The sequence below is a fragment of the Vanacampus margaritifer genome, chromosome 20 (assembly GCF_051991255.1).
Source record: "Vanacampus margaritifer isolate UIUO_Vmar chromosome 20, RoL_Vmar_1.0, whole genome shotgun sequence".
Classification (NCBI taxonomy): domain Eukaryota; kingdom Metazoa; phylum Chordata; class Actinopteri; order Syngnathiformes; family Syngnathidae; genus Vanacampus; species Vanacampus margaritifer.
In genome coordinates this window covers 15026017-15039561 of record NC_135451.1, presented here as the reverse complement: position 1 = coordinate 15039561, position 13545 = coordinate 15026017, and the positions used below count along the sequence as shown (strand labels likewise).

At 42.2% G+C, this 13545-nt stretch overlaps 1 protein-coding gene across 2 annotated transcripts in view; it reads right to left on the bottom strand.

The window, feature by feature from the left end:
- The window catches only part of LOC144040156 (sodium channel protein type 2 subunit alpha-like), a 73810-nt gene that overhangs the window by 45695 nt on the left and 14570 nt on the right, over positions 1-13545 (bottom strand). For both annotated transcript variants that reach the window (XM_077554067.1, XM_077554068.1), the window contains exons 2-6: positions 7156-7320; positions 6828-6971; positions 5829-5946; positions 3686-3776; positions 2594-2722 (exon numbers count right to left, since the gene is read on the bottom strand). In XM_077554067.1, coding sequence (XP_077410193.1) covers positions 2594-2722; positions 3686-3776; positions 5829-5946; positions 6828-6971; positions 7156-7278 — 605 coding nt within the window. In that variant the 5' untranslated portion in view covers positions 7279-7320. The remainder of the gene's footprint in view (positions 1-2593; positions 2723-3685; positions 3777-5828; positions 5947-6827; positions 6972-7155; positions 7321-13545) is intronic.

Here is a 13545-nt window from a genome sequence, read left to right as displayed (position 1 = left end):
CAAAGTGCAACGATTCGATATGATGCACTCTCAAAAACTATTTTCCTGTTTTTTGTCACACCTTACTGACTACTGTCATGTCTTGTTGTCATGTGACCGCCGCCATTAGAGCAGCAACCAAGGGGCGGAGCAACGTGTTGATTGGTGGAAGAAGGGAGGTAATGGAAACGGTTACCATGGTAATTGCGACTCAGTGGGCGGGGCTCGGAGCATCAGTCAGTCTGTTTGTCCGTGTGTGTGTGCGTGTGTCCGTGTCCAGAGGGGTGTGTCTATTTACTGACCATCACTCTCCTTTTAATAAAGCTTGAGGTGACGTTTCAGGGTCACAGTGTGTGTGTGTGTGTGTGTGTGTGAGTGCGTGTGCACTAATATGTGACTTATGTGTCCCTGTACCACTAAAGATCCATCTGACTGCAGGATGGCCCACGGGTCAAGGACGTGCACCCACTGACATTACGTGCTTGTGTGTGTTACTGATGAGATGACGACGATATCATGAAATAAGAGCAGACTGCGGAGCGTCATTAAAGAAGGAAGTGAGGTTGGACATGTCTCAGAATTCCACTTCATTCCGCCACATTTTGTGAACTTTTGTCCCGAGTTTGAAGACAAATCAAAGTGATTTTGTAATATCTCCTCAAACTTCGCTTGATTTACGTCTCAAAGCGATTTCATTGATTTCTTTTTCCGTCTCTTTTCCGGGATGAATGGCAACTCGTCATATAGCGGGCGTCCAATGTGCTGTTTTAATGGCGGGTTTGTCCTTTAGGAGCGGCCATTTTTCCACGAGGGAACCGCGGCGGGCGGTCTCGGGGGGTAGCCTGACGCGGGTGCGCGGGGTCACGAGAGCACCTTTATCAAAACGCTTCGATTTAGACGCCGGCGGCGCTGGCGCTTCATTAGACGCGCTAACCCTGGGCCGAGCGCGGAGGTCAACTATCGATCCGATGGCTTGATTGTGATCGTTTATCTTGCAGGCGGCGGCGGTGGCTGCGGGGGTCGCGTGCCCGGCGACCCTCGCGCTGGCTTGGCCTCTCTTGTGTGAATGATTGCCGCCTGATCGCGAAGCAAACCAAAGACGAAAGATTTTCCATCACTCACTCAATTACTAAAGTGGAAGGGTCGTGCTCTTTTTCTTTCTCGGGCCTACGCTGGAACGTATCCAAGTAGAAATATTTTATTTCTGTAGAAAAGTATGTGTAGTTAAATGTGGGTTAAAACAATTTGGGATTTTTCATTAGAGACACTTTGTATTTCATTTTGACATTTGCTTTTTAAGGTCAGTTTGTTTAAAAAATATATATTATTATTATTATTAAAATAAAATAAAATAATTGTTTGTTTATTTTTTATTATTATTAGTTTTCTTTTTTTTCTTCTTTTTTTTTTTTACTAAAATGCTTCATTTTAGTTTAGTTTTCACCATATTAGTTTTAGTATTAGATTGAGCTTTTTTCAATGAATAGAGTTGTTGTAGAGTCCAATATTTAAAAAAATATATATATATGCCGTTATATATCAAAATGTATTGTGTAATTAAGTAAACTACAATTCCCAAAGGACTGTTCAACTTTCCTTCTTATGTATGGAAGTACACTAATGTCGAAATAATTACATAGTCAAATAAACCCAAAATAAATGTTCAAATAAAGTTCATGAATTCAATTAATTGGCAAAGGTGAAGACAAGACATATTCACTATGGTTAGAATTACTTTTATAACTGTAAAATGGAGTTTCAGTTAGCTATTGCTCTAATTTCGTTTTGCTCAATAAAATGTTACACACATATTTAAAATGATCAAATTAAACATGACCTGCATCAAACTGTTATAGAAATTGTTGCAAACATAAGATTGAACATTATTTTTTTTTACATTCAAAATCAAAATATTAAAAAAAAAAAAAGCTAAACACTGACAAGACATCCCACATTTTATTTTAAAATAGTTAACTTAAAAAAGGTTCAAATTGAAATTGTAAATGAATTTGCTTGCAATTCCTCAATTCAAAAAGTGTTTTTTAAAGATGTTTCACCTCACATGATGCCATTTCACATTTTGACGCAAGTAGCTGTACTTTTACTTGAGTACAGAGTGTAGCTACTTTGGCCCCTTGTGGCCAAGGCAGCATTGTTGGCTGATCTCCTGGCAGCCATGTTGCCGCTCAGCTGACTCAACCTCATTTTCCCCCGCTGACAGCTGACTTCTTCCTGACGCTGCAAACATGCCCGCGCCGGACCTCATGCCGGTGTGATGTCTAAAGCTAGCCGGCTGCGCACAGGGTGACGTGACCCAACTCAACCATTCAGGGCTCACTTTTTGTAGTGGCACAAATACCGACGGATCCTGATTTTATTTCCAGCGCAAAGCTCGCTGCGCGTGTCGACTTGGCAAACCAGTCAGCTGTTTAAAATGAATGAAAGGCTCTGCTTCAATTGGGCATGATTGAAATCGGCTGCGACCGCTCCCACAGTGGCGCAGCCCTCCCTCTCGCCCGCTTATGCTACACGTCTTCCCCCCCGCCCCTGCTTTCACAATAAAAGCCTCTCACGTGTGAGTGTTGCGTGTGGTGATGCTTCATGCGTCACTCACGCCATGACGATGACGCTGAAGTCCAGCCAGTTCCAGGGGTCCCGCAGGAAGGTGAAGGGTCCCACGCAGAAGCCCCTCGCCAAGATCTTGATCAGGGACTCGAAGGTGTAGATGCCGGTGAAAGTGTACCTGGGGGCCAGGGGGGAAATACATGATGGCGGGACAGAAAGAAGCAGTGGTTCTCAAACTGGGCTCAGCAAGCCAGAACTTGGGGATAACGCCACACTCTAAAAACAGGTGGGTCAAAAGTAACCCAATTATGGGTCAAAAATGGACTGATCCATTTTATGGGTGAATTTGACCCAATTTTCTGTGTTGTTTTATATAAAATGACTCAATTTTTTGACTCAAAATTGGGTCAAATTAACCCAAGCAGAGCATCTGACCCAATTTATGGGTTGTTATACACAAAATGATTTGGGTTAAAACAGTTGGGTTAAAAATAACCAAAATTGGGTCAAAAAGGGACCAACTCAACTTTTTGGGTTATTCAATTATCCCAAAAAGTTGGGTCAAATGAATAACCCACAAAGCAAGCAAAACAAAACAAAAAGGTTGCTTTGTGGATTAATTTTTTTAATTATTTAATTAAAAAGTCAAATTTTGACCCAATTTGAGTTATTTTGACCGTTTTTAGAGTGACCCAATAGAGGATCTTACCCAACTTTCTGGGTTGTTTTATACAAAATGTTTTTTTTGGTACAAATCAACCCAGAAAGTTGGGTCAAATTGACCCAAGTAGAGGATCTGTCCATTTTTGACTCATAAGTTGGTTATTTTTGACCCGACTGATTTTAAAGTGCAGCATTTGAGTAGCCGCACAATTAGATGAAACCAATTTCTCCTCCCTCACTACCAAAAGCTCTTTTTCAGTCATACTTTTGGTGAAACTTGTGTTCTACTGCGGATTACGAAAGAAAGTGCAAAGCTAAAATGTCCAGTTGAAAATCCATAATGATTAGGATTAATGTGATTTTCCTATAGAGGCATTGCTTTTATGTGTTTGTTTAAAAATTCCTCAATTCTTCCTGGACCCCAAAAGTTTGAGAAGCCATCGACTACAGTATCACATAAAGGGTCACATGTACTCACTCGACATATTTGGCCCAGGTGGCGGGCTCGGACATGGCCATGAAGCAGCAGTTGGTCAGGATGGTGCACATGATGAACAAACTGAACAATGTGACACGCTTAAGGAACACAACATGATGGCCGCTACATCACTCCAGCATATTCCGTATCTTTGATATCCAGCCAAACACAAAATAACTAATAAGAATGTGTTCTTCTGCTAGTGCACCTGGGTTGTTCCACTTGCGCACTAGTAGGCCTAAAGTGTCTTTTAGTAGTAAAAAAAAAAATGTTATTAGTAAAAACAAAACAAACAAAAAACAGCCATTCTACTCGTGTGGCGAATTGTCTTGTGAGGACAACGAGCGAGATCGTACTCGTGAACATGCTGGCTCGAAAGGATGTGGAATAAATGCCGGGCTGGGTTTTCCATACGCTGGCAGTGAAATGTCACCTGAACCTGTCTTGTTGTGGAGGAAGTGGGCGGGGGCGGGCCCAACTGTCAATCAGGCTATAAATGAATCTTAATTACGGTCATTTAGCGCCAGGAACAAACTCCTCGCGTGAGACTTTGAGCAGCGGCCGGTCAGATAAACGATGCGTGCGGCTAATTCTGGCGTAATGACAGGTCGCAGTCAAGGACCTCCCGGGCCACCGTAGCTATGATGTCATTACGCCGCCCACAGCCGCCACGGGAGCCATCTTTCTTTCTCTGCCTTATTGTGAAGGAGGACATTGACTGGCGACCACTCCTTTGTTTATCTCCACGTCACCCTTGACACTGACTGGCGACCAGTCGCTTTTGTGCACGCACATGCCCTCCACTGTGGCGCCGGGTGGTGCCACAGGCTGCCAGGCATCTGACCTGATGCCCAGCGAGGCCCCGTGAGACGCCAGGATCAAAGGTGACACTTGAGTGAGACACAAAGCACACAATTGCCGAATAACCGCGTGTGTGTGCGTGCGCGCGTGTGTGCGCGTGTGTCACGGCACAGCTTGTCATGGTGGCGCCGCGCCGGTGGGCCAAAATCCAAAAGGCTCTTGGTCGCACACAAGCACTCATAAAAACTATGAGCGCCCACTTCATCAGGACGCCCGCCCTCACCCCCCCCCCACCCCCTTCCCTCGCTCTGCCTCCCCCCCTCCACCCCCAAGCGCAAAATCAGCAGTACCACACCTCGGCCGCCGACCTCTTCACCCGATTATCCCCGACAACAGCAGCGTGTCCGCCGACTCGCCATCTCTCAACGGCAGCCGCCGCCGCGCTGGCTAAAAATATCAAAGTGTGAGGTGAGGACATGGGGTGGGGGGACAAGCTGGGGGGGCATTAGGATGGAGGGTGGTGGATTTGGGAATGGGTGTCGGGGGGGGGGGGGGTCTGAAGCCATGTATGTCATGTTCACTGTCATGAGGTGGGTTTGTCTCAAGTCATTACTGTAAACTTTCAAACAAGTTCCAGGGTGCAAAAATCAAGTCAACTTAAATTGGGACTAGACTTAGTCCAGTCGAGCCGAGTCAAGTCATCAATAAATCTCAAGTGAGGGCGAGTCAAGTCCCGACAAAATTTTAAGTCGAGTCAAGTCTGCAGTAAATTTGGACCAATATGAGTCGAGTCTAAATTTTGGTCAAGTCAAGTAGTTCCCAATAAATCTCAAGTGAGGCGAGCCAAGTCCCGACAAAAATTTAAGTCGTGTCAAGTCTCCACTAAATTTAAAGCAAAAGATGAGTCCACACTAAATTTTGGTCGAGTCAGGTCCCCAATAAAATCTCAAGTGAGGCGAGTCAAGTCCCGACCAAATATTAAGTTGGTTCAAATCCCCACTAAATTTTAGTCAAGTCAAATGAGGCAAATGAAGTCCCCACTAGATTTCAAATAACTTGAGTCCAGTTGCCACAAAATTTTAAGCAAGTGGAGTGGCAACTAAATTTCAAACAAGTCAAGTCAGGGTATGGATACAATATTGCCACATTAGCCATTTTTCACTCAGGATCTTTACTTGTGTTAGTCAGCTGTTTAATCTCAGTTTTATCGTTAGCTTTGTGGGTTTTCTCGTGACGTGTGAAGCTTCATGTTGCATTTGTTGTATCTCTCGCCTTTGAGTTTTAAACCTTGCATGTTTCTCTTCCCCTTAATTCCATCCCAAATATAAATCACAAGGATATGAGTGCACCAGAATCCTGATGGCGACGGTCCGCACGGGATGGAAGGGACTGAAGAAGTAGAGCGCAGATGTGGCGTTGAAACGAAAGATGGCTTTGCCTTTGTTCAGCACTATGAAGGTCTGTCAACAAAAACAACACAGGAAGTATTTAGTTCATAATGAGAGCAATAGGTTAGCTTCATTTAGCTCCTTTCAAGGGACTTAACAATAACTCAGGGGGATCATTAAAGTCAATGTATGAACGTTTTTTTTGAAAATGTTCACGGGAGCAGCATCACACGTTAGAATGACTTAAATATCTCTAAGATGTGGATAAGCTTAGAGATTCAGAGGAAAAAGCTAGCACACTCCTGGTATAGAAGATAAACGATAATTTCCCCCCCCGTCTAGCAGAAAATCTGAATGTGTTTTTCTGTTTTTTGGCTTCCCTCTGCTAAGCTGGCACAGCAACCGCAAACACAAACATGTGATGTTGCAAACGGCGCCGAGCCGAGGAGGGAGGCCGGCGAGGAAAGTCCCTCATGAGGAAGCGATGTGATGTGAGGCTGGCGAGCGATGCGTCGCCGTCCCTCGCCGTCCCTCGCCAGCCTCACATCGCGCCGGCGCCCGCGTTCCCGCTTTTTTTGCTTTGCCTCCCGCGGCGGCGCTCAGGCGAGTCGAGCAACTTCGGCGTACCGACGCCAACGGGAAATAGTTGAAAAAAAAAAAAAGGGAAATAGTTTAAAACGCTCCCCTACTTACCGACATGTAAATTACCAATATTTCAACAGTTAAAAAAATAGGTACACATCAACGATTAGCATGTCAATGGCGTTTTCCACTATATGTTAGCATTAAGCTAGAAGGTCATTCTTGTGCATCATTGTTTGGCTGTTCGAAATACACAATGATGTAATTATCCTTATTTGAGAGTAAACTCCAACTGGCATTAAACAGCTTTCTGGGAAAAAAAAACTCTTAAGTCGGGTCACTCGTATCTCAAGGCACCAGCTTTTGCGTACCCTTCGCTCTTTGAAGTAGTACGGGTCGATGTCCTCCAGGGGCACTCCCACCAGGTGAGAGGGGATGTCGGCGTAGATGCGCGGCAGCTGTTTTCCCGCCTCCAGGTCGGCCCGGGGCCGAGGGACCTCCACGTCGCCAAGGTCCTGACACACACACGCGCGCACACACACACACGCGCTTAAAAGTTGTAAAGTTGCTCCTCTCTTTTCACAGCCACGCTGCGCATCAACTAATGACGATGGGGTAAATATTTACTATTATTGGATGAATGTTCATGAATTCAATAAATATTGGGCATGAATATTTTTGGTTTAGCGTGCGGGCTACCTCCTGGTAGTGTTTGTTGCGTCGGGCCTTCTCCTTGGCGATGCGCTGCTCGATGGCCGCCAGGGAGTCCGGCGTGAAGCGCTGAAAGCTCTCTGGTCCCATTGGAAACACACAGCCGGCCATCTTGTCATCCTGATCCTGCTGCTGACTGGCCCACGCTACCAGCTGTGCGGACACACATCAAGTGCCGTGAGTAGAAAGTACAATAAGCCTTTGCTATATCACAAGTCATCATTTAAGTAACAGTTTTGTTTTTTTTTTATGTTTGTTCGTTTTTATACTAGAGATGAGCATGTAACTTGGCATTATTTCAAGGTATTGGTACTCGTGACCACCAGTATTGCCCATCCTTTTGGGGCCTATTAACAATTTTTTAAATTAAAAGAATAAAAATTGCCATTCAGTTCATGCAATTTTAAAGGAAAAATGCTATATTGGGATGTATAGGTCTTTTTTTTGTGTGTATGTAAATTGTATGTATCAAAAGCACTAGTGATAAAGGTAAGAGTACTCGTGCTATGGTATCGACCATCCTTAGTTTTTACAGTATACAGGCAAGTCCGAATTTAGAGTTGCGTGCATTTAGTGTACACTCTAAAAAGAGAAATTTTGAACCAATTTAAGTTTACAAATCGAATTGTTGACCAACTTTAAAAAAAAAAAAAATCTCTTCAATTCAACAAACACACAATTGAATTAAATTCATTCAAAGTGAATATATTAAGTTTAATGATTTATGAGTTCATTAAACTTAATATATTAACTTGAATCCATCACTTGAATCGATTCCAAAATTAATCCAAAGTGAATATATTAAATTTAATAACCTCATGCAATTAAGTGAATCCAAAATTAATCCAAAGTGAATATATGAAATTGAACAAACTTCATATATTCACTTTGTATTAATTTAATTCAATCGTGTGCTACCAAATCGAAGCGATTTTTTTCAAAGTTGGTCAACAATTCAATTGGTTGAACAACTCTTTTTACAGTGTAGTACCATGTTTCGCCACAACATGTTAGGCAGCGCTGAGCTCTACTGGAAGGCATGCAGCATAATTAACAGCAAGAAGAAGAAGCAGCAAAGAAGGTCCTCTCCTAAGATGCCGTAATAGTCACTGTTCTCATGGTTGTATGTTTACAGGTTTGCAATTACCTTCATCAACCCTAATTCCCGTCTAACCCTAAGAAAATGTTAAGAAAACACTAAAACAAATAGAAAGAATTGAGAGAGGAAAAAATGTTTTTTGCTTGAGCGGCTGATCACAATGGGATGGCTTCGGCCTCAATTTGAGCCAGGAGAAACCCTGAAGTATGAACAAAAAAAAAAAAAGTGAAGTACTTCTGAGGGATTCTGGGGAAAGTCTCGAGAGCGTTAAGAGTGCCGGCGGTTGTGAGACGAGGAGCGTTTGATTAAAGGATCTCTGAGCGTCGTGATTGAGCGTGATGAAGACGCGGCTCGCGATGAAGACGCGGCTCGGGTCGGCCTACAACCTCCACGCAATCAAGCCGACCGGACGCAATCAGACCCCGCCTCAGCCTCAAAACGCACACAACCGAGACGCTCGCTGTCATAGTCCCGCTTCCCTGCCTGTGTGGTTTTGCCGCGTTTGTTCCGTTACCTTGGTTACCTTGGCGGGCGGAGCTTTCTGTGTGTCTTTTGAAGCAGAAGGAAGCAGGGCTGGACTGGCCGTCTGGCGCACAGGGCAGATGCCCGGTGGACCGGTGTCCTTCGGGGGCCGATGTGGTGCTATTCAATGATCATTCATTTTCTTATTATTTATTTGCATTTTACCACGAGAGACCGACGCACAATTTAGAAGGAGCAACCCAATCATCTATTTACAATATAGAGATCAAACTGATCAGTGGTAGCCAAGGGGGGTCAGGAATCGGGCTGGGCCAGCGGGCCTATGACAAAACGCCAGGGCCGATTATTTGTGCCAGTCCAGTCCTGGAAGGAAGATGCCGAAATGTTGCCATTATTTGTCATTTCCTTCTATCTTGACAAACGTAAATATCTCTCTTGTGTCTCACTTCCTGTCTCCTTCACATCAACAGCTTCTTAAGGACTATGAGAAAGGAGAAGGGCCATAACAAAATGCCATTACAGTCGCAAAGGACAATGATTGTGAGAAAGTACTATAAACAGTGACTATGAGAAGAGCCATGACAAATAAAAAAGATTTTGCACTGAAAAAAAAGTGTGTGCGTGTGTGTGCGTGCGCGCGAGTTGCGTGTGTGTGTATGTGGACCATCTGCACGGGCTCTTAATTGAATGATCAGACAGGAGTCATTTTTCAAGCCTTCATGCATTTATTCTTCACAGCTCCCAAATCAGATTTCTGAAAAAGTGCGTACATGATTTTGTGCGCACGTTTGTGTGTGTGTGTGTGTGTGTGTGTGTGACCGAGCGACGTGTTGGATGACAGCTTTTGATAAGAACGGAAAACAGAGCTGGATTTTCTTTTGATGTGGACACACCAGCACGGCGCGGCGGTCACGTAGGCGCTTGCTGTTGTTGCTGTGCGCGTGTCAATCATGTGACATCAACACGCTAGCAGTTAGCGGGGCTAGCTCCTCAAAAAAGAATCAAGAAGCTGAGGAGAGACGAGAGTGTGTGTAAATGTAAAGGTGGATCGTGAGAGAGTGTTGTCGTGGCGACAGATGCCGCTAATCCGCGGCAATTAGCATATTAGCCAGGCAACATCAACTTTTGAGCAGATCTTTTTCATGGTCTTGACAGTATACAAGCAAGTCTGAGTTTTGAGTTGTGCGCATTCAGTGTAGTACCACATCCTGCCACAACATGCCAGGGCAGCACTGGAAGAGATCCAGCGGATTGAAGAGGAAGAAGAAAAGGTAGCGAGAACGCTTGTGAGTATTTTTGTATTCTATGTTTCTATGTGGAATTCATTATCGTAAAGTCAACAAGAATTTCCTTTGGCCCATGTTCGCATTAAGTTAGTGGACTTTTGCCTCGCCAATTCGGAAATATCCAAAATGCCCGCATGTTTTGTCGACTACATAACTTGTACATACGGTATGCATCTACGCGCCATCTGCGTCTTGGCCCCCGCCCTAACTGCGAGCGGCTGTCAGCGGGCATGACGACGACGAGGATGAAGAGGAGGATGAAGACGTCCCTCGCAAGCTCAATTCAATTAGCTTGAAAGGAGGAAACGCACGTTGTCGCCGCCCGTTCAAATTTGGCGGGCAGAGAGCCAAGGGAGCTGGCAGGCGACAACCGGGACAGTTTGGCTAAAGGACAGCAGGGGCGGGACTTGGGGCGGGACTTGGGGGTGGTGGGGGCGTAGTGACCCTGACTGGCTGACATGGCATGATGACAATGTTTGAAGGGATACTTGACTCATTGAGCCATTTTCGGCAGTAAAAAGTTCATATTTTGTCCAGAATTAATTTGATAACTTATTTTTCATGTACAATTAATAGCTTTACAAACTGATTTTGCCACATGCTGTCGACTGAAGATGGCCTCATCTGTGCTGAGGAAATAGGAAACGACCAATCACGGTAGGGCTGCTCGATTATGAAGAAAATATTCATCACAATTATTTTGGTATAATAATTGAAATCATGATTAGGAAGATCATTTATTATTTGGTACAATAAACAAACAAAAAAAATCTTTCAACGTATGTTTCAATGTAAGAAATATTAATTAATTTTTTTTTCTTTCTCAGGAGAGCTCAGTATTGTTCATTCGATTTGACATCATCATTGCTCTCCTTTTTTTTAAAAAACAAACAAACAAATCAATTAAAAAAAATTTAATAAATGTTGTTTTTTTTTTTTAAATATATATACATATAATATATACATATACACACATATATATATATTTTTTTTATTTTTTATTTTTTGTATGTGGGTGAGTATGTGTATGTGCGTGTGTGTGTGCATGCGTGCGTGCGAGCGTGTGTGTATTCATCAGTTCACCTAAAGCCCATTAAAAAAAAAATCCCATACTAATAATATAATATAATAATAAATTGCCAAATGCAGAAACATCAATGTAAGTTATCACGATGTAGTGGCTCTCGCTAACAGACAGAATTAAGTAACCGGAATTAGGTTAAAAAATTCTATATACGTAGACCATGTTTGTATAAATTTTGATATTTGGTTTTTATTTGAGGCAGATATTTTTTCCATTAAAATGTGATTTATGAGGAGGTTAGACCATTGGTCGATATTCAGAGTTTGTTTATTTTTCCAGTTAACAAGAATTGTTTTTTTTAGCGATAGTAAGGGCTACAAGTGTAGATTGAAATTGTTTATGTGGTAAGTCAGTTGTTGTTAGGTCACCTAGCAAACACAAGTTTGGAGATAAAGGTATCCTACAGTCCAAAATAGCGGAAAGTTTTTCTAAGACTTTAGTCCAGAAATACATAACCGGAGTACATAACCATAAAGCATGGACATAAGTGTCTGTAGTGTTTTGTAAGCATTGGAGACAAATGTCGGAGTCTGAGAGTCCCATTTTCTTCATCATATATTGAGTAATGTATGTTCTGTGAATAATTTTATATTGGATAAGTTGTAAATTTGTGTGTTTTGTCATTTTAAATGCGTTTTCACAAACTTGAATCCAAAAGTCAGGTTCCGGTGCTATAGACAAGTCTGTCTCCCATTTCGAGATGGGTAAAGACATTTTATCAGTATATGAAAGTAACTTATATATTTTTGAAAGTTTTTTTGTTGTTGTCGGAGAAAGCTTGTTAATATCTTTAGCTAAAACAGGCGGTTGGAGCGTACCCCGAAGTGTTGGAATTTTTTTCTTTATCATATTTTTACTGCCAAGAAATATTAATTCAAATACAATTATTTGAAACACTACAAATATGCAAGTTCTTTTTGGACCAAACACATTTATTAAATTAGTTGTTTAAAAAAAATTATATATATATATATATATATATATATATATATATATATATATATATATATATATATATATATATATATATATATATATATATATATATATATATAGTTGTTTTTTTTGTTTGTTTTTTAAGGTTAAAAAACTCCAAATTGATTTTGGGGCAAATGCGACTATTTTAGTCACACTCGGGAATCCTGATTCAAGTATTATATTTTATGCGGACTGATAGCTGGTCAAACATGAACTAAAATTCAATGTACTTAACAGAGAAGACAATAAAGTAATAAAACTGAACCTGCATAACTTAATTGATGACTCGACTTGACTCAACTTGCTTGAAATTTACTCCGGACTCCACTTGACTTTCCGGGCTGGAAACTTTCCAGTTAAGACTTGAAACTTCCTTCAGACTCGTACATCGACTTACTCCGATCTCCTTAACTCTTTGACTGCCAGACGTTTTCAGAAAAGGGATGCCGTGGGTGCCAGCCGATTTAAGCATTTTGACTGATCTTTCAAGGTCCACAGAAAATGATGTGTTTGGACTATGGAAACACACATACTACCAAATGAAAGATTGGACTCTCATCTTTCATCAGAAAAAATAAGTTTGTTTCTACCTTATTCCGTTTTTCAGTAATCAACAATAGAAAATGGTTAGTTTCACCTGTTTTGAAACAAACGTCTTTTAACGTCTTTGGCACTCCTCCATAGGATTTTACTAAACGTTATTTAACGTTTTTGGCAGTCAAAGAGTTAAATGCTTTTGACAAGTTTGTTTATCACAAGTAGAGTTGTGGTACATTGTTCATATTATTCTGTAACCCTGACAAAAATAATAATAATTAAACCATCAAAAGGTGATTTATAAATAAAAACAAACAAAGGGATTTTGTTACGGTTGTTGTACTGGCGTGCTCGGGCCTTAATGATGAACAAGTGGACTCAATAAGAGTCCAGGAGATGATGATGATGATGATGATGATGATGATGATGTATGAGGAGGAGGAAGCTAACCGGAGGGTGATGAAGAAGACTCAAACTCACAAACACACACGCGGACATCATGTACTCTTATCATTTCCATATTAGCTATCAGCGTCTCACTAAGTGTCCCATCGCCGAGAATTGGCAGCGTGCACGAACGCGCACACACGCACACACGCCGTGGTGATGGCGTCGGGGAGCGTGCCGAGTTCACATCGTGGTCAAGGTCGCGTTGGAGATAAAATGTTTTATGGGCGTCGTCAAACGGCCATCAGACAGTAACGGAAGCCTCGAGCCTCCAACGCAGCTATCGAGCTTGAAACAACATCGCAACGGCAAATTAAAGTGAAATACGCCGTGGCACCGTGACACTGCCGCGCCGCCGACACGTCCTCGCAAAGTCAAAAAACGCACACAAAAAAGAAAAATTAATGCTTTATCATATTTTTTATGTTTAGAGATGCCTATTAAGTAATCCTCCACTATAGAAT